This window comes from Cannabis sativa, chromosome 9, assembly GCF_029168945.1.
Source record: "Cannabis sativa cultivar Pink pepper isolate KNU-18-1 chromosome 9, ASM2916894v1, whole genome shotgun sequence".
Lineage (NCBI taxonomy): Eukaryota > Viridiplantae > Streptophyta > Magnoliopsida > Rosales > Cannabaceae > Cannabis > Cannabis sativa.
The window spans coordinates 18018391-18040707 of record NC_083609.1 but is presented as its reverse complement, the minus strand read 5'-3'; the positions used below and the strand labels follow the sequence as shown (position 1 = coordinate 18040707).

The 22317-nt window shown below is 36.3% G+C and overlaps 1 protein-coding gene across 1 annotated transcript; it reads left to right on the top strand.

The window, feature by feature from the left end:
• Positions 1-19209: 19209 nt before the first annotated feature.
• On the top strand, positions 19210-21782 carry LOC115722973 (pirin-like protein). The gene is made up of 7 exons (XM_030652364.2): positions 19210-19631; positions 19827-19876; positions 20015-20053; positions 20165-20193; positions 20288-20350; positions 20476-20579; positions 20887-21782. The coding sequence occupies exons 1-7, from the start codon at positions 19414-19416 to the stop codon at positions 21368-21370; spliced, it is 987 nt and encodes a 328-aa protein (XP_030508224.2). The 5' UTR covers positions 19210-19413; the 3' UTR covers positions 21371-21782.
• Positions 21783-22317: the final 535 nt, after the last annotated feature.

Sequence of the window (22317 nt, the reverse complement as noted above, 5' to 3'; positions counted from 1 at the left end):
GGTAGTGATGGCTTCAAAAGAAAAAGATGATGCAACTCATTCCTTCAGTAAAATTTTGAGCCACCTTCACTCTCCCTATTCGAAACCTTCTCTCTCTCTCTTTCTCTCTTCAAAACCGAAGCACTATAGTGAAAAGAGTGAGTGCCCAAACACATCAAGTGGTACTCAATCATAGTGTGTAAGGCTGTGAAGAATCCAGTTTCAAGAGAAGGAGATTCGGACTCAGATCTTGGTGACACTCTGCTATAGAATGGATACAAGGGTTAGAGATCTGAGTGGAATGAGACATTATATTCTGCTGCAACCACTGTAAGGTTTCTGAAACTTTAGATGTGTTTATTTCATATCGTTTTAGAAGTTCATGTTTAGGATGTTAATAACATACTTGTTAGTAAATCTAGATCTTGGTAAAATAATTCCAACAGTATCGTACGATGGTGTTTGGTGTGTTGAGTGTTATAATTGGGTTTATAAAGTCGAAGGCAGTTTGACTTTGACAGTTAGAACTGACACAACCCTACAGCAAATGCGCCAAATTTTATATGAGGAGTTGGAGGTTGATCCTTTGGCGCATGATTTAAAATTGGAGATTTGTTCCTTGTACATGGAGGGACAAATGGTTCCGCCAGATGTTATTAAGAAAGAACGCCAACTGAGAACGTTCTTAGAGATGAAGGCAACAATGTCAAACATAGAATTTATGCCATTATTCGTGACCAAGGTGAGAAATGTTAGGATTTTGGAGCCTACGTTTCCTACTAATCATCTCCCTCGGAGTGTGGTAAGGTCTTTCGTTCTCGAAACAGATGTTGGGATTTTTTTGAATGAGGAGGTTCCGACCAATGTAGATCAACATCAAGAAGCGACATGATTTGATCAGTTTGAGGAGTTTGATACTACCTTCTTCAATAACGATCCTATTGTAGATTTGAATATGGACGATGAACATGATTTGGCAGTTCATGAAGCCGTAGCGGTACCTTCCTTGAGGTTAGAGTGTGTACCGAGCAACCATTGTACACAGCGAGAACGACAACCCCGTAATGAAAATCACACTACACCATGAACTAGCAATAGCCGACAAGGCAGAACCGAAGAACATGCTCCTTCTCGTCATGCAACCTTCTCAACATTCTCCTCTTTTGAAGTTTGTACCAAGTTCAAAGCTCGTATGTGGACAAAGGAAGATATAACGGAAAATCATGAGCTAACTACTTGTTTACAAAGTAAGGAAGCAGGGGTGATAAAGCTTGGTAATTTTTATGAAAACAAGGAAGAACTGAGACAAGTGGTGGGTAGGTTTGCACTTAATAACAATTTTGAGTGGATGGTGAAGAAGTCAGCCCCTGATGTGTTGTACGTTACATGCAAGGCTCCAAATTGTAATGGAGATTGAGGGGGAGGAAGAAGATGCATTCTGACAACTTTAAGGTACTATATTTCACAACGAACACACATATAACCTGAATGCGAGACGTTCAGATCACCGTCAAGCAGCACCATGGGTGGTTGGCCACCTTATTAAGGGGAAGTACACCGAAGATGGAACTAAGTACAAGGCTAAAGACATACAGAGGGACATGTTTTATAACTATGGTATCTAGATGAATTATGTGAAGGCGTGGAGGTGCAGGGAGATGGGACTTATGTATGCTAGGAGTACGCCTGAGTTTTCATACATGAAGCTTCCTGGATACTTGTACATGCTGGAGCAGAAGAATCCAGGTACCATTACTGACTTGTATTTAGAGGATGAGTGGTTTAAGTACTGTTTTATATCACTATGTGCATGTAGAAGGGGATTTACTTTGTGTCGTCCTGTTTTGAGTATCGATGGCACCTTCTTGAAGATGAAGTATGGTGGTATAATGTTAGTTGTTGTGGCATACGACGCGAACAACCAATTATTGTCGGTTGCTTATGGTATCGTTGACAGTGAGAATAACGACTCTTAGACGTATTTCTTACAGAAGTTAAGGGTAGCAATTGGCGTGGTTGAGAACTTAATGTTTGTGTCAGATAGGCATCAAAGCATTAATCATGTTGTTGAACTCATTTTCCCCGAAGCAGTCCACTGTGCATGCTATCACCACATTGTTATGAACGTGAACTCCAAGTTCAAGACTGATGCTTTTCACAACCAAATATATAATGTTGCTTACTCATGGTCGAAAACGGAATGTGATAAAGAGTTCGAGAAGCTTAGAAAGATGAATTCGGCCATTGCTGCATATGTGGAGAGTATAGGGTTTGAGAAATGGGCTCAGCCTTATTGTTTGGGCGATAGATACAACATCATGACCAGCAACGCTACCGAAAGCTTCAACAGTGTTATAGAAGAGTTTAGGTTATATCCAATACCTACTTTGGTTGAATTTATCAGGTTCACACTGCAATCTTGGTTCGCTGATCGCCTCGAAAATACAGACAAATGTACAACCCCTTTGGCCACGCTCTTTGAAAAAAACTTGGAAAAAAATCATGAAAATGGAAGGTTCAGGCGCGTCCAACGAAATGGAGCCAATTTGTATAACGTTGGTAGGGGACCTAACGGTGAACAAGGTGGTGATGTGAACCTAGTTGAAAGGACAAGCACCTGCGGCGTGTTTACGTTATTGAAACTCCCTTACCTTCATGCATGTGTCGCGACGTTGAAAACGAATACAAGTGTGTACACGCTTTGCTCACCTTATTATTTGAAAGAAACGTGGAGGAAGATTTACGATGATACCATCAATCTTGCTAGTGACGAGGATGATTGGGTTCTCCCAAAACACATCAAGAATATGAAAGTTGGGGTACCTGTGGAAAAGAAACCAATAGGTCATCCAAGGAAAAGCAAGGCTAGAAGAAGACAGGAGAATCGTTTCCCGTCTAGTGATAAAAAAGGAACTGTACCTCGAAACTGCAACCTATATTGCGGTTCAGGCCACAACAGAGCAACATGCAAAGCCCGTATTTGAGGCATAGTCTACTTATTAGTGGTAAAACATGTTGTGTATTTATTATTCAAAAGTGCTTTAAAATAAGCTTGTTACTCTACTTATATGTTGAGAAAGAGAATTTTTTCCGATTTCTCAAAATTATCGATAACATATCGATAAAATATCGACATCCTATCGATATGACATCGACAATCGCACAGATTATCGACATCATGTCGACAATGTCGATAAGAACTATATTGTGGAACCAAAACATAATTAACTCGTAATGTCGACAATATGTCGATAATATGTCGATGATATGTCGATAATGAGCTATTCTTGTAAAAAATTAACTTAGTAATTAAAGTCGATAATATATCGAAAAATTATCGATATAACATCGACAAACAAGTATATTATTGTATTTTAAATTACGTGAATTAGACAGAATATACAATGTATTTTTAACTATACAAAAAAAATATAACTGTATTGTTAATCATGTTAATTTGACAAAATATACAAAGTATCCATAATTTATATCACCATTATGTTTGATCGAGATTCTGGTAAAACAAATCAACGCACCACCATTCATGAAACATCTTTATCCGTCCTGGCGTTACATCACCTACTGAATGTTCATCATGAGATGCTCCACGTACTCAATGGAATAAATGCCACAATCACCACTACACGCAACATAAAATATGATGTTAGTACAATGTAAGGCAAATTTTATTACTACAGTACTTTTTTATCGCTATGTACCTTAATGTTGCCTTTAGAGCTAAGTCGTGGTTGGTTCGAGCTGCATGCAACCTCGAAAGCTCCTTCATATTGCCCATAGTGAACGCCATAATCTGATTATTATTTGGGAAATCTCCGGTTGCATAGATCAATGATGGTAACAGATCTTGCCAGGTCTTGAGGATGACTTCCATGTTCTTCCAATTACAAATACTGGAATCACAGTCGTACACATTCATTTTCCACAGCTCAATGTCAACTTCAACAACCACCCAGTGCCTCTGTGTGGGTAGATGCATAATGAAGTAAATGAAGTCATTACCCGCCCAGCTCGGATAGAGTTGGTTGTTTTGTAATTATGGAGAACAGATGAACATTTAACAAATGTAAAATAAGTATTAATAGTAATTAAAAAGTCGACAAACCACCGATAAAATATCGATAACCTATCGATATATTATCATAACAAGAACAGAAATAGACGCACTAGAATTATCGATAACATATCGACATCCTATCGATATCATGTCGATAAATATAAAACAAACATAAAGATAATAGGAAGTGTAAGGATTTATGACAAACTGTCGAAACGTTATCGACAATCTATCGATAAACTATCGAAAAACTTGCAATATTAAAAATATTACACATAATAAACTTGTAATTATAGTTAAAACTTTAAAAACTTGCTAAAATAAAGAAATACCTGATGAACACCTATGCAGTACTCCAAGATATAATCCTCTCAAACGAAATTTTTTCTGGGACCCTTGTGGTTTGTCCATGCACTGCTGATAACAGAGGAGACATATGTTGAGAGAATGATACCCTTATGAGGAAATGTCAATGGAAAGAAGTGGCGTCGCCTCCTCAGTAGATGGACGGTTGCATCCATATGTTGCATATAAAGGTTAGAGAAAGCAGTTAGACAACCAAATATATTAATTGTAGATTACTTGACTTATATAATATAGTAAAATTATAGATTAGTTTACTTACGCAATCTGTAAGTCATTCCTGTTGCGTCAACAACTTCCAAAAGAACGATGGACCATAATCACCACTGTTCAAATCTCGAAGTCGATGGTTGGAAATGAGTCCTGAACACCACCTCCGGAAAGTATCAATCAATTGTTTATCCGGTGGAGCCAGAGGATCAAACGTCGAAGACGGCCTCTATTTCTTCTTCTTCTCTGTGTAGTTTGCAAACCAAATAGGCCTCTTTCTCTTCCTCCTTCCAAACTCAGGTGTTGCTGCCTCCAAAGCCAAAATTTCTCCCTGTGACTCGTTGTCACCTATGCAGATAATACCTGCATTGATAGGGATAGCTGGATCATCCTGATAGGGATCATACCTGTCAGGATGGACCTCATCATCTCCACCCATAGCAGGAGGTTCTGTTGCTGGAGGTACTGGTGCTAGAGGTACTAGTGCTAGATCTGCTGGCCTATTCTGCAGTGAAGTAATAGATCTTAGCTGCTCCATCATAAGGTCTTGGCCAGTCTTCAGTTCTAGGTGGTTACGCGTATATGCATCCTTCAACTCTGTCTGAGAAGCTTAAAGACCCTTCACATCTTCCTCTATCCTATTCAACCTGTCAACCACATCACTTTTGTCAGCAGGTTGAGTCTCGAGAATAGCAGTAGGTTCAGTCTCCAGAATAGCAGTACAATAAAAATATTTTGCAGCTCTCTTAGCTTGGCTAGCAAAAAATTGAGGGTCTTGGGTGTTGTCTTCATCCTGTGTCTCATCAACACCCATCTCAATCAGAACCTTAGCACCGTTGTATGTGATGGTGTTATGTCCTTAGGTATACTTACACCTTGGATAAGTGTTATGTCCTTTCCAAGGCATTGGCAAAGTTTACCAGTATCGGATGTATGGAGTATACATTGGAAGGGACAGATATTGAACTTGGATTAGATATGATAAATTTACAGTAATATCTATTCAATTCAATATCACCTAGTTGATTCTAGATCAAATGATCTTAATCCTGACATGGTTAGGTTCGATCTCAAGAGTGTTATTTGTGTTCTTTGATTTTTTAGTTAAGTCTACCTTTTGGTCTGGGTGATACGTACATTTTAGGAACATGGTAGTACAATTGAGTGGGAGCGCTAATCATATATATAAAATCTATAGCTTCTATCCGGACATAGAAGCAAAACGATGATTTCGTTCAAGCTAGGCTAAATAGGGATAATGATAGAGTGCTCATTTTAGTGATTATATTAGCTCACTAAAATATCATTTATCAGTGGCCAAGTATTTTAAGGATAAAATACATTGAAAGGGTGTAACGGTAATTTTGTCCCTATGAAATGTAGATCATCTATAGAGGATCATTGATTATTGGGATTATAACAATGGATAATTGATAGCATATCTATATCGTGGAACATATAGAGCATTCTATGTAACTGAGAGTGCAATTCCAAGTTCTATGGTGGATGCAATGAGGAATTAATAAGTTAGTAAATTTACTTGGTAAATTCTAGATCTGCTTATTGGAAGCTCGGTTATATAGGCCCATGGTCCCCATACTAGTTGAGACAAATTGCTTGTAAGACTTAGTTAATTGATTTTAGTTAATTAATTATAATTCTAAAATTAGACTATGTCTAGTTTATGAATTTTTCACTAAGATATGGCTTGATTGTGAAGAAATAGTGTTTTGGGGTTTATTTGTTAATTAAGACACTTCATGGAGTCTAATTAATAAATATTATAAATAACAATTTTATTTGATAGTTATTTTAATTATTAAATAAATAATTTTGGCATTTATAAGGTTGAAGTTGCATAAAGTGGTATTTATGAAAAATAGATAAAATAGTTGGGAAAAATAACAAAACTCAAACTTGTGTGGGGCCCATTTAGTTGTCGGCCATCAAGTGTTATTTTTATCCTATTTTATCATTTTTTTATTCCTAATATTTCAACCCTAACCATATTGAAGATAGTATAAAAGGAAGGGTATGGTCTCATTATCCAACTAATGCCTTCAAAACTAAAAACCTAGTTTTCTCTCTAGGTTTGATGAGACATCTTTCTTCTTATTTCTCTTCAATTTTCGAAACACTATAGCCTCTCTTCACAAACAATTTCAAGCCTTAGTGATTGAGTGCATGCCCACACATATCAAGTAAGTCCTCAATCATATTGTGTAAGACTATGAAGAATCCAAATTCAAGAGAAGGAGAATCGGGCTCATATCTTGGTGATAGTCTGCTACAGAAAGGATACAAGGGTTAGAGATCTAAGCGGAATGAGTCATTTAATTCTGCTACAACCACTGTAAGGTTTCTCAATCTTTATATGTGCTTAAATTACATTATTTTTAGAAATTCATATTTAGGATGTTAAATAACATACATGGTAGTAAATCTAGATTCTAGTAAAACAATATCCAACAATATCTACAACTGAATCCAACAAACTCAGATCCAACAAATCTATCCAAAAATAAAAGAGCTTTATTAAATCATCATTGTATCCTAGAAAATAGGGATATTTATCATTTGTTCACTCCTTTTACGGATGCATATGTAACAACTCTCCCCCTATAAATAATGAAGGCATTCACAAGGGGATGGGACCGAAAAATTGAGAGTTATACTCAAACTTACACATCTAAGAGCATTTTGCTGAAAGATATCTATAAACACTTTGAGAGTCAAAAGCTAGGAATCACTTTGTCCTCCTTAGTGATTTGTTTCGTATTATCTCACAAGTAATACAACTAAAGGGGATCATTACCCATATATAAGGAGGTAGAACCTCTATAAATTTTGTGTGTTCTTTATTTATTTATTATTCTAACCTCCTTACTAGTAATTAATCAGCATTTATTAAACTCTGAGTCAGTTGACTATTTTCCACTCAACATTTCCAATGAAGAATATACAGAGATAATAGTGAGAACAAAAAAATGTTTAAGGGATTATTTTACAAATATACAAAAATAACAAAAAAAAATGACAAAGAAATTTTAAATACGATCTTTTAATGTATTTTATAGTCTTGTTAATTTTTTGTTATTTATACATGTTAGTTTTTGTAGTTATTTGGATGTTGTTATTTCCTTAGGGAAATTTGACAATACATGCTTAAAAATAGCATGTGTTGTTTTAATATGCTAGCCAAAAAATAGTTCAAAAAATAACCTCCAATTAAGATTAATCCCAATAATACCCTCCCCATTTCAAATTACCACTCTCTCTCTAACTCTCTCTTTTCTCTCTCTCTCTGTCTCTCGTTCTCACGCAACCCTCCCCTAACCGGACCACCACCTCAAGTCACCGGACCACCAACGACAACCCACCAAGCCTGCTACGAAACCCCACCCGACCCCAACAAAACCACCACCTCCAGACGAAATCGCAAAATCGCGAAACCCACCACCTCCAGACGACATCGCGACATCGCGAAAACTTTGAAGACCAAATCGTGGAAGCCCGTTACATATCGTGAAACACAGAGAGACGAGCACCAGACCATTGGAGACGATATCGTGAAACCCCAAACTCGCGACACCCCTACACAAAACCCAGATCCGAAACAGTAAAAAAGGTATTTGTCTAAACTTTTTTATTATTTTGATTAGTTTTTATTTGTTTGTGCTTCATTTTAAAGAAATGTATTTACTTTATTTTGAAAATTTTTTGATTTCGTTTGAATTTCATTGATGCCGATCTGTGTTCTGGTTTTTGCACAATTTGCGACGTGTCGCGACTATGTTCACGACATAGCGCGACATCGTCTTGGGAAAGTTCAAAATTTATAAGAAACCGTTTGTTTATCGACATTTTAGCGATACATTAGCGAGCCACTTCACGATATATAGTGTTGAGTGTGTAGGTTTCATGATTTTATCGACTTGTATGTGTTTGGCGACATGTTTGCAATTCGGTTAGCGATATATGACAGTCGTACCTAGGATTCATGTGTTTTTATCGTCCTGTTTGTTGTTAGCGATATGGTAGCGACATAATAGCGACATAGTTAGCGATATGATTAGTAGTAACCTGTATTGTGTTTCACGATAATTAGCGACATAGTGCGACATCTTTAACGACATACTTCTAACAAATTTGTTGACAATTTTGCAGATGGCACCTGAACTTAAACTTCCAATTTCCTCTCATTTCACGGGACGTCTTACCTATCGGGGTACAGATAGGTTCAGATATATCAAGGCCAAGTTTACTGAGATGGATTTGGTTGAGACAGTGAAGGCTAGTCCTTTCGGACACTTTTGGGAAGCTGGAGAGTTGACTTTCTCCGGCGCGTTGGTCCACAGCCTCCTCTTAAGAAAAATGAAAGTGGACACAGAGAAGGAGGATGAGGTTTGGTTTCATGTAGGGAGAAATGACATGAGATTCGGACGGATAGAGTTTGGACTCATTACTGGCTTACCTATGGGTAGTGCGCCTACAGACGAGGAAATACACGCCAAGTCCAACGACCATCTAGTTCGGACTTATTTTGAAGGGAAGAGTTCTGTTCAGTTGGACTCCCTTATGCTCCAACTTGAGAGGTGCGAAGATAAAGATGATGCCTACAAGCTTGGACTGATCGCTTTCATTGAAGGTGAATTAGTATCAAAGGAGGGCAATGTCCAAGTTTGGCCTGAGATGTTGAAGTTTGTTAACGATCTCGAATTCTTCTTTAAGTATCCGTGGGGTGAGCGCGCTTTCCGTAAGCTGATGGAGACATTAGGAAAGAATATGCAACATTACAAGGATAATGTTGACGAGAAGAAGGGGAAGAAGATTGCTCAGGAGGCAAAGTACACTGTTAGTGGCTATGTGCCTGCCTTTCGATCTTTGGGCATACGAAGCAATTGAGAAGTTGGGGAAGAAGTATGCCCACCGCAACGGACCAAGTTCCCCGTCGGGAATGTTATTTGAAAACACCGAGGGCCGGCGGAAACAAGATGTGAAGGCAGAGACATTGCACCGTTATTCAAATGGGGCCGGTATGTTTCTTAACTGTTCAGTATTTTATTTAAATTTATTGAAATTGAACATTCGCGACATTGTTCGCGATGTGTTAGCGACATTATGCGATATCGCAAAAGAAATTGCTACATAGCTTATCGCGACATGTTAGCGACATGTAGCGACATTGTGCTGCATGTTTACAATTATCATAATATTTGACTTCTTTTCAGAGTTTTTAATTATTCTGTGTTCCTTTTTGTTTCAGTTGGTGGTGAAGAAGTGCTTGTTTCCCCGGCCCAGTGAAGAGGCATACTTTAAGAGTATTAATGAGGGTAAAGCCCCTCTTTGCTTTGAGATGGACGTAGAACAAACGGTAGACGTTGATGGTACACAGGAGTCCGTGTTTGAAACTCAAGCGAAGACCATCAACGAGGCCGTCACAAAGGCAAATTTAGTTCCACCACCACCGGCACTCCGAAGTACACGAGCCATCTACTTCAGCAGGTCCTTCTGCTCCAACCAGTACAACTGTGGACACTGACCTTGTAAAGAGGTTGGATAGTATTGAGGCCCGGCTGGAGAAGCTTGAGTCCCAGCAGGAAGTCGTCATGTTGGCACAGACGGGGTTAGTAAATAGCCATCTCAGCATGAGGCTATTCCTTCACGGATAGTCAGAAAGATCTGAAGGAGACTCTACTGGCTAAGATGGACGAGTTGATGGCTATGGTAAAAGGAGCGGCCACACCTGGAGAGCCCACACCTGCACCGCAAAATGAGGAAGAACAGGCGAGTGATAACGAAGATGTCTTCCCAGAAGATTGGGAAGCAGATGATAACGAGGCACCGTCAACTCCATTGGAAGCAATTATCACGGCCATTGGGGATACACAATCACAGGACGAAGTCCTACTTCTACCTGCACCCCCAGAAAATGTGCCATTTGTGAGGAAGAGGAAGCCGCCAAAGTACTTGAACGACTACACTGCGGAAAAGAAAAAGAGGCGAGTTCTTCCGGAGATAGTAGACCCGGAGAGACCAGCAGACCGTAGATTGCTTCGTACGTTCAAGAGGTGGTTGATTGGAGACATTCCCAATGCTCGACCTAGGAATGTGCACACCGGTGTTGGCGATGTGAAGTTCTTCACAATTTTATTTCTTAGGTCGGAGTGGCTTCACGATGATGTAAGTATTTAATCATTAATTAGTTTTTTTTTTTCTGATTTTGCAACATATATGTTATTGTCGATGTGTTGGCGACATTGTCGCGACATTTTCGCGACATTGCTGCTGATACAGATGTTTTTTTGCTTTCTGTTTTATTTGTCGACATGTCGCGACATTGTGACGACAGTCTCGCGACATAAGGCACTTTTTTTATTGCTTCTGTTTAACGACATGTCGCGACATTGTGACGACATTGTCGCGACATTAGGCAAATTTTTCTGGCGACATTGTTCGCGACGTTTCGCGACTTTATTTACGACATTGATTAATCTTCTCTTTTTTTTATGCAGCACATAGATGCCATATCACACTTGATGAGGAGGAGACGCCATCATTTTCCAGAGTTGTACCCTCAGCCAGGTGTGATTTTGGACACAACACTTCCACAATTCCTCATAGGCATTTGGAGCTGCCAGACTGGTGACAAAAGTACGTTCGAATGGCCAGATGCGGTGAACCAGTATTATCTGGGTATGGAGAGCAGATACATGCCATGTTAGAAGGATTTGAACTTCATATACTTCGTCCTGTACTTCGATCATCAAAAACATTGGGTTGCTGTTGAGGTAGATATTGATATGTGGCAGATTCGGGTGTACGATAATGATTTATCATGCACCACCGACGCACAGTTTGATGCCATCATGCTACCTTGGACTGAGTTGTTTCCACATCTGCTGAGGTCTACTGGCTATTATGATCAAGTCAACAACAACATTCTCAATGTGGACTTAGGGGACAGTAGCCAAATAAAATCAATGCATGCTAGACGCATGCCAAGTGAGGTGGTTCCCCAAAGTAAAACAAGGTATTTGTTAATATAGTATATTATTATTTAATTTGCCATTACTCTTTAAATGCGGATTTCTAAATGTGTTTGTTGTTAATTTTTCAGTGGTGATTGCGGGGTGTATGCACTTGAGTACATCGAACATCTCATGCCGAATCGGTCCTTGGACAACATTACGTACGATAGCATGAGAATGTTCGTAGATCTAAGTGGTGTGTAGACTTGTTTTATCAGAACTTAACTTGGTGAAATATAATTTAAAAGGGTTGTAATTTTTTTGTATTATAGACGATAGTTGTTTTTAGTACTGTACAGTTTTTATATATGGAAAAGTGTTCAATTTTAACACTTTTACTTACATGTCGCTACAAAATCGTTAACATGTCGTTGAATGTCGAAAATTTTTAGTTTCTGAGTGTTTGGTTTCATATCGCTAAAGCACCGCGAACATGTCGCTAAAAATGTCGATAGTACAATCATGTTTTGACTCTTCAGTTGCTGTCGTTAACATGTCGCGATTATGTCGCGAAACGTCGGTACAAAAGACGTTCCCACATTAAATGGTAATTAATGTGACATTTATTATCCCGCCTAACAACTACTTGACTATGTCGATAACATGTCGCTCTGTGTCGCGACATGTCGCGAAAATTTCCCAGATTGCTTTGTGCATGACAAACATGTGTACAATTGTGTAATTCAATTTTTACATTTATTATCCCACCTTCCCAACTACTAGTTTTCTCTATAAAAGCCAATTGTCTATCTCATAAGTTACATATTTTCTTAATTTTTTTCCTCTTAAGATAATTCTCTTAGCAATGTCTACTAGAAGGAACAAGGGCAAATATCCGATTCTTACTCCTGAAGAGATCAAGCAGGAGCCTGATTGTGGGGAAATTACGCCTCAAATGCAAAAAGTGCTTGACGACATGAATCGTTTTGAAGATGAACGGCTTATGAACGAGTGGAGGTTTTTAAAACTTGAAAAAAAATTTAACAAAACAGGTGTATGGCCGGCTCCACCACCAGGGTTCCCCGAAGGCTGCCGTCGCTGCAAGTTAGGTTATTTAAATGGTAAACAGGTGAAGTCTGGATCTCTATGCAAATATTGCAAGGCTACATGTCGCTTCATGTCGCAAATGTAATCGTTAAACGTCGCTAAATATCGACTTTTCATTGAATAAATAAAAGTTCCATTAATGTCGCAAAATGTCGCTAACTTAATCGTGAAACGTCGCTATTTTTTATTTTTTCCAGAATTGATAAAAGTTCTTCCTACATCGCACCATGTCGCTAGTGTAATCGTGGAATGTCGCAGTTTTTAAATTTTTCCATAATTGATAAAAGTTCTTCCTATATCGCGACATGTCGCTAGTGTAGTCGTGGAAAGTCGCATTTTCAGGACCTTCTCCAGAATAAAATAAATTTCCAAACATGTCGTGAAAGTGTCGCTACATATCGCAAAATGTCGTGAAATACACAATTATATACAAAAATCTGAGATAGTGAGAGTAAACAACCACATACACAGAAAATAATGTCGATAAAACATAGTCATACATAAAAAAATACAAGTAACATGTCATAAACCATAATAATAATAATGCATGCAATTTCAAAACGAAAATGCTGCTCAAACCCTGGCCTTGCAAGTAGCTTTGTTGTGTCCCAATGCGCCACAGTTTGAACATTTGCGTGGTTCCTTGACTTTTTGGACCGTTCGATGGAAATCGGTTAGTCCGTAGTCTTCCTGCATTGCTCTTTCTTGGACGACCTACAGGTTTCTTCTCCACTGGTACACCGATTCTCATGTTCTGCATGTGTTCTGGAAGCACCCATTCATCCTCCTCGCCCACAACATTAATTGTTGCATCGTAAGTATTCTTCCACGTCTCCTTTGTGTAATAGGGGGATGACAGAGCGTAGACACTGACATTCTGAGTAAGCGCTGCAGCACATGCATGGGGACAAGGAATTTTAAACAATTGGAACATGCCGCAAGTGCAAGTTCTCTCAACTAAGTTCACATCTCTGCCTTTTTCAAAGTCAGAACTACAACCTCTTCCAACATTAAACAATTGTGCACCGTTACGTAGGACACTTCTACGTCTACCATCCTCGTGTTGCTTTATCAAATCTTCCTCAAAATGAGTTGCCAAAGGGGTAACACACTTACTTGCCTTCTCGGACGGTTAGCAAACCAATTTTGTAGTGTGAACCTTATGAACTCAACTAGAGTAGTTATTGGATATGCCCTAATTCTTGATCACGTTGTTAAGGCATACGGCGTTGTTTGTCATGATGTTGTACTGTCTCCTAGACAATAAGGACGAGCCCATTTTTCTAATCCTATATTGTCAACATAAGCAATGATGGGAGGATCCATCCTGTCGGAGCACCCGCAAATGTCTATCACATTCCCTCTTCGACCATGAGTAAGCGGCCAACCATATTTGCGTGTTACATACATCGAGCCTTGAACTTGTGGGTGACATTCATAGAAATATGTTTGTAGCATGCACAAGGGCATGCTTCGGGAAAATAACCTCGACAAGCATGTTCAATGCTTTGATGCCTATCCGATACAAACACTAAGTTTTCAACCTCCCCAATCGCTTCCTTTAACTTCCGCAAGAAATACTTCCAAGAGTCATGATTCTCGCTCGTCAACAATTGCAAAGGCAATCGGAAACAGATTGGTTATTTGCATCGTACGCTACAAGAACTAGCATCAGTGCCCCCAAACCTTGTCTTCAAGAACGTGTCGTCGATACTAATCACGGGACGACAAAACTTAAATCCCCTCCTACAAGCAACCGGTAACCGAAACGGTACTTGAACCCGTTATCCTCTGTGATAATGTCCGTAATAGTACCCGGATTCTTCGTTCCAAGCACGTAAAAGTAACAGTGTGACTATAAGCCGCCGCCGGCGTACCCCTCGAATACATAAGTCCCTTCTCTCGGCACCTCTAAGCCTTCTCATAGCTCATCTTGATCCCATACTCCCGAAACATATCCCTTTGTATGTCTTTAGCTTTGTACTTAGTTCCATCCGATTTGAACTTGTTCTTAATGAGGTGGCCAACAACCCACGGTCTTTGCTTGACGGTTATCGGCATGTCTAGAATCCGGCCTACATGTGTGTTCGTTGTGGAATACGGTAACCTCAAACATGTCACAACGTGCCCTCTTCCTCCCCCTCACTCTCCATTTGCAATCCGAACCCCCGCAAGTTGCATAAAAAACATCGGTCCCGTACTTCTTCACCATGAACTCAAAATTCATTTTCAATGCAAACCTTCCAACCACATTTTTCAATTCGGTCTTATTTGTATACGAGTGGCCAACATATATTTCCCCCGAATGTGTACCGGTAAAAGAAGTTGTATAAACATTATTTTCCTCTATGTCTTCCCTTGTCCACACAATAGGTTTGAATTTTGTACAAACTTCAAAATCGATGGTACAAGTACTACGAGGAGGACCTCGCGCCGTTTACCGGTGCCCGGTGTTTCGTGATTTTCACTCGAGGGGTTCTTCTTTCTTGCTCTTTCCTTTGCTCCCTTGGACGTGGTGGAGATGGTGGAGGTAGTTCTAACCTTAAAGAAGGTACTTCTATAGGTTCATGAACTTCCAACTCCGCATCACCATCCTCGTTCAAATCTACTATAGGATCATTGTTGTAAAATGCACCATCAAACTCATTGAACCGGTCAAATCCATAGTCAACCCTATTATCCTCCTCTATATTAGTAGGGGCACGCTCATTCATCCCTACGGCCGGATCCGTTTCGGGACAAAACTCCCAACAACACTTCTTGGGAGGCCAAGCTTGGCGGAGTAGGCCCCAAAAGCGCATGCCTTTTAACCTTAGTCACAAATAGTGGCAAAGAAGTTCTCCACACTCATTTTTGCCTTCATTCTTAAGAACAATCTTACTTGACTATCTTTCACTAAAACTTCCGTATCATATTGCCTTTCATCTACATATAACACACCTCTATTTTCAAGCTCATACACAATGTGGTCTATATCCAACTCTTCATACAAAATATCATTCATCTTTTCTAAAGTAAGGTGTCAACCTCAAACATTAACATCTTACTTTTTGGATTATTGAATATCCAAATGAAACCTTCAACCGCCCAAGCCCCATCATATAAGTACAACTACAAACACATTTGAATTCGCAAACCAAAATGACCACAAATTATAACAAACCAATATGTCGCAAGATATCGCGAACCTATCGCTACTTATCGCGAAATAATTGCAAAAAACAGTAAGTCGACAAACGTCGCGAACATGTCGAGAAAAATAAAAAATATCCACAATATAACACAATAATTCTATGTGTCGCGACTTGTGTCGCGACATGTCGATACATGTCGCTAAATGTCATCCCTAACCTCTTGTCAGCTCTTAATCGCTAAATGTCGCTAACCATGTCGAAAAATATCGCTAAAATTGCAAAAAAAACCAGTAAACTCGCGTACTTGCGCATTTCGTGTTTCATTGACAAAGGGTGTCAAAAGGGTACATAAAAACCACGGATATGTGTAGATCTATTACTTTCAACATAAATACATCTAAATCAAACAATAATTACTAAAGAAATTACATACCCATTATTGTTTAAAGGAATGACTTTCTTAGAGCTTTGGTTGGGTTTCAAGTTCCCTTTGAGTAAGTCGGCCGAACACTAGCTCCGGTGGTGGCAATGTGTGTATTGTAGAGAGAGAGAGAGAGAGAGAGAGAGAGAGAGAGAGAGAGAGAGAGAGAGAGAGAGAGAGAGAGAGAGAGAGAGAGAGAGAGAGAGAGAGAGAGAGAAATCCGAGAGATAGAGAGAGAGAAAGTGTTATGAATATTTTTTTGTTTGTTTTAGGGGTAAAATTGTAAGGGAAAAATGTTTTAAGTATAGTTTCCATAATGTAAAAAATGCTAGCATAGTTTTAGTGTATTATATATTTTTAAGCATATATTGTCAAATTTCCCTTTCCTTATTACTTTATGTAATTTTTTTCTTTTTTTTGTTATTTTCGTGTTATTTTTAATTTTTTATAAAATACCGTATAAATATGAAAAAAAAAAATTAAAAAAAAATAATGCATGGAGACGCAGGAGATGCAGGAGCCGCCAGCCGGTAGTTGAAAATTACCTTAATCTAAGGAGATTATCTCCTTCGATTCCCAAACTTAATAAAAGGAAATGAGAAACTTCTCAATTCTTACCGATAATGGAATGGAATTGCCCATCAAATAAAAATCCTTAATCTACGGAGATTATCCACCGATTATGATAATTGAAATAGCATTTAAAACAATAAATTTAATTAGCACCTTATCTCTTCATTTTTATCTCAATTTAATTGCTTGTCCAAAAAAAAAATGTACTGAATAAATAGAAACAAATTGTGTAGACTGTAGACCATCATCCATATGTAACATAGAGATCTCCCTTCATCAATATTTTTCCTGAATTGTCAGATTTCACACCTTTTTTAGTGAAAATTCAAATTGGTCAATAATCTTCTCTTTGCCAATTCCCATGTAATTGAAGTCAAATTTATGTAAAATCAACTTGCGAAGGAAAAAAATCTAATTAAAATCGCAAATAATAAAGGAAAAATAAATTTAAATATCTTATCTGAAGAAACATTACCTAAAGGAGAGGCAATAAGGTGTGAATACTTTTTGTAGTTCAAAAGATAAAAAAAAAAATGAATAAAGATAAAAAATTATACATACTTTTTATATTATTTTTAATTATATAGTTGAGACTGATTATATATCATATAAATATTTTTGCTTACAAAGTGAAATTAAGGACACTAAGTCTTATCATGACATATTATAATACTATTAATAATTATTATAAAAAAATTAAATTAAATTTATAAAATCTCTTTTTTCTTAAAAAAGAAAAATACTTTCTTCTTATTTATTTTTTTAAAAAAAGTACATATTTAAAATAAAAATAAAATATATTTTAAATATTAAAAAAAAAAAAAGAAATATCAATTTCTAAGAATAAAAAAAATATTATTTAAGAAATTTAGAAAAAGAAAAAAGAAAAAAAAATTATTAAAATTAACACAGAATACTGTAAAAGAATATATTAAGAATAAATTTTAAAAATTAATTTAAGTTGATTTTCTTTTTAATATTGGGGTGCTTGCTTATATAATTTATTATGTAAAAAAAATAGTAATTGTATGGTACACCTAAATAATGTATATCCATATAAATTTGGATATCAAAAAACACTTTTTAGTTTCATTAATTTTTATGAGTGTGTACGTTGTACTTACATAAAATTATTTGTGTTTTAAGAAATTTTAAATAATTTACAGTACTAAAAATAAAATTTAAATCTTTTATTACACATATAATTATTTTTTTAAAAACGTGTAATATTAAATAAGGGTTTTAATTTTATAACTAAATTATTTAGAATTTTTTAAAAAATAAGTAGTCCTAAAAAATACCTACAATATATGAGACTATGAAAAAATTAGACTATTTTTTTTTTAACATACAAAAACAGATATGAATTTATAGACGTATCCTATGCATCCCTATAAAAGAAAGAGTTTTTTTGCAGTTAAATCCTCTCAACTATTATTCTACTTGCACTTAACCCTCTAAGTTTAAATTTTGACAGTAAAACTCTCTAAACTACTGAACTGCTTGCAAATTTAAGGTGTCATCTGTTTTTTTTACAGTTAATTGTCAATATAGACTGTTTATATGTACATTTTGTACACGTGTTAAATTTTATAGTGGTACACCTAATATTATTATTTTAAAAGTATATATAAATTATTTCAAAATTTATATTTTTTATTTTTAAAAATATTTTATTTTTATTTTTTATAATTTTAAAATAATTTTTAAATAATAATATTATGTATAACAATATAAATGTGCCATGTGTATAAGAGTATACACATAACATAAGCAGCCTATAGTGACAACTAACCGAATGATACCTTAAATTTATTACTAGTTCGAAGAAATTTACCGTTAAAATTTGAGATTTGAGTATTAATTGTAAGTGAAACGACACTAAAAAAAGATTTTGCCAGAAAAAATTCTAAAAGAAATTAGCAAGTATTTAGGTCATTTAGGGCTCGTTTGGAACGTCGTATTAGGTCGTATTGTATTGTATTGTATTATATTGAATTGTATTTTATGCAATATTTTTATGTAAAATTATATGTGATATTAACTTTTATAGACACCTAAACATATAATATTTTAGTATTAATTAAAGTTTAACATAGTACTATATAAAAATATGACATATAATCCAATTCAATATAATACAATACAATACAATACGACCTAATACGACGTTCCAAACGAGCCCTTAGTGATATTGGACACGCTGGTAATAGTGTTTTTGTTTGAAAAAATCTTTTTATTTTGTAGGAACAGAGGTTGTAGCGGTATCTCATCACGATGACAAAAGGTTTACGTCATGATTATTGTGATGATTGGGCCAAGAAAGGAAAAGGAGCCCACACAAAAATTTCCCCACGCTTCCAACACCCCCGTGTCAGTATCAATTCAACCAACTAACCCCAACCCCTTCCTTCCTTCCTATTCTTCTTCTTATTCAAAAAAATTCTTCTTCTATTATTGTCTACCACATTTTTCATCAAACTTTCTTATATATATATACAGATACAGAGCAACTTCATTTAAACACAACATCCAACCAAAACAAAAAGAAATATACAACAACTTATTGTTTTCCTTCTTATGTTAAGTTTGACACAAAAGTTTTTTTTCAGTTTGATATCGAAACCAACAAGATCTTTTCCATCCATCGAAACCAAAGTCCCTTCCTTTATCAGAAATACCATGTCTGAATCAGATCATACCCCTCAATTCAACTCACCCAGATTGGTAGTGAAGAAGGTTTTGGCCAAGCTTCAACATGAAGGTGATGGAGCTGTTGTTAGAAGAGGCATTGGCAGGTAGATTTTCATTTGGGTCCTGCAATTTTCTTTTCTAGTTATCGATATGGGCTCATGAATTTTCATTCTTTCTTTGCTTTTCTTTATCGGGTGATTTGGGGAACAATATCTTTCATTATGTTTGATACGTTGTTTTAGCTTTAGTTTCTTCTCTCTGGTTTAATGATTTGGTTTGTGGGTTCTTTGACTTTTCAGGAATGATTTGAGGAATTTGGATCCATTTCTCATGCTGGATGATTTTTCAGGTACAAGAAAGCTTTTATTATTATTATTATTATTATTATTATTATTATTATTATTATTATTATTATTATTATTATTATTATTATTATTATATGATCTGTGTTAATGTTATAATGGCTAATGGCATGCTAATCTTGCAGTGAGTCCACCTGCTGGGTTTCCTGACCATCCACACAGAGGTTCTTTCCTCTCATTTATACTTTAATTTAATACCATTTTTTTATAGTTTTGTTCTTTTCTGCTTTATATGCTATAATTTTCTTATATTTTGATGTGGACTTGTCTTTCAGGTTTTGAGACTGTTACATATATGTTACAGGTAAAGATAAAAAAACAAAAAAATCTTATTGGAAATGGAAGGCTGAATTGTAGTAATTTTTTTTTTCTTAATTGTTGTTAATTGAAAAATTCAGGGAGCTATAACTCACCAAGACTTTTCTGGACATAAGGGCACAATCAGAACAGGGGATGTCCAGGTAAATGGTTTATTATGAATAATCTTTTTCTAGCCCAAACAATAGACCTTTGACTAGTACAAATATTGAATTGTGATTTTTTTTTTGTCTTCTCATGTTATGTTTTTTTCTTTTTTTGGGGACAGTGGATGACAGCAGGTAGAGGTATAATCCACTCTGAAATGCCAGCAGGAGAAGGACCTCAAATGGGGTTGCAGCTATGGATCAATCTTTCCTCAAACGACAAAATGTATAAGACAATTTTTCTGTCTTCTCTTACACAACTCAGAAGAGACAAAATTAACATCCCATAAATTATTTGACCAATTCTCTATGTTTTTCTTTTTGCAATCAAAATATATGTCCCTATTTCCCCCGTGTTTCAGGAATCATGATTGAGCCAATTGCATATGGACATGTCATATAAATGAATTCACATTGACAATTATTTCAATCCAAATATGCCAATTTCTAGAAATTCAATACAGTAACCCCATTAAAAAAAACAAGTCCATTTGACTAATTTTTATTTTACCATCTTCATTGTTTGAATTCAGGATGGAACCAAGATATCAAGAACTCACAAGTGATGACATACCAAGTACAGAGAATGATGGAGTTGAGGTCAAAGTTATAGCAGGAGAATCAATGGGAATCAGATCCCCAGTCTATACCAAAACCCCAACAATGTACCTTGACTTTACTCTACAACCAACAGCACAAGTTCACCAAAACATCCCTGAAGCATGGAACTCATTTGTATATATTATTGAAGGAGAAGGTGTTTTTGGAACCAAAAACTCTTCACCCATTTCAGCTCACCATGTCCTTGTTTTGGGCCCTGGAGATGGCCTGAGTGTGTGGAATAGGTCCTCAAAGCCACTGAGGTTTGTTTTGGTTGGAGGGCAGCCTCTGAATGAACCAGTGGTTCAGCATGGTCCTTTTGTGATGAACACACAAGCTGAGATTGATCAAACCATCGAGGACTATTACTACTCCAAGAATGGATTTGAAAATGCCAAGTACTGGAAATCTCAATGATTTGGAACTCTTTTCTTTTTCAAACTCTCAATCCTTGCATAAAAAGAAAAAATAAATAAATAAATAAATAAAAAAGGACCCTTCTTTTTCAATGTCACTATCTTCTTCCGTAAGAGCAATTGAGTAGGAAAGTGAAAAGAAACTTTTTATAATTGGAGCTGAAAGTTTCTAGAAGGTTTGCTATTTGCTAAGGTGAATGAGAGATGGTTTACCACTGAAGTTATTGATGTATCAACTTATCTTAGATTTTTTTCTTTTACTTTTTTGTCTTAAATTATTGTTCTTGTGGTAGTTGACGATTAGATTTTAGTCCTATCGTCTCTTTGTTGGGATTTTTTATTTCTGTTTTTTATATTAGAATTAATGTACTTGATGAAAATGTTAGTAAAAGTTTGCCTTTATTTTTTTATAATTCGTTTTCTCGTTAGTTAAATTGAGTTGGGTTCACAATCATATCTAGAACCCACAGATAACTCTCCACCTACAATTTAATTGCTGATACCACTTCTTGACAAAGAGATGTGAATATATATTAATTTTCCAGATCAAGATTTGACCTTTATTTATTTACTTTGTAACTTTTTTTTCTTAAGTGGGAAAGGGAAAAAAAAGTGGGAAATATTTGTTATGGTTACAAATGGGAAACTTTGTGAGATTTCTTAGGATCATTGTTGCATTCACGTGGTCACATCATGGGGTGGAAGAGAAAATTTGGAATTAAAAAATGTATTGCCATTTCATTACTTGTTCGTGTGAGAAAGTGGTCCAATCGATCGACACTATAACGAGAAATAAATAAATAGTTAAAATAAAAAGGGGATGAGCAAAACTAGCTAGTTGGAGGAAGTGTTTAAATGTCAAACACTTGACAGGGTGGAGGAAAAGCTTTCACTACCATATATCTTTTTAACCATTATATAATATTACTCTAAATAATATTTTTGAAC

Bases quoted from the DNA above. Each gene is read 5' to 3' on its own strand.
- LOC115722973 (XM_030652364.2), top strand. From the start codon at position 19,414: ATGTTAAGTTTGACACAAAAGTTTTTTTTCAGTTTGATATCGAAACCA. The intron at 19,877-20,014 runs GTACAAGAAAGC...CTAATCTTGCAG, and splicing joins CATGCTGGATGATTTTTCAG to TGAGTCCACCTGCTGGGTTT. The intron at 20,054-20,164 runs GTTCTTTCCTCT...CTTGTCTTTCAG, and splicing joins TCCTGACCATCCACACAGAG to GTTTTGAGACTGTTACATAT.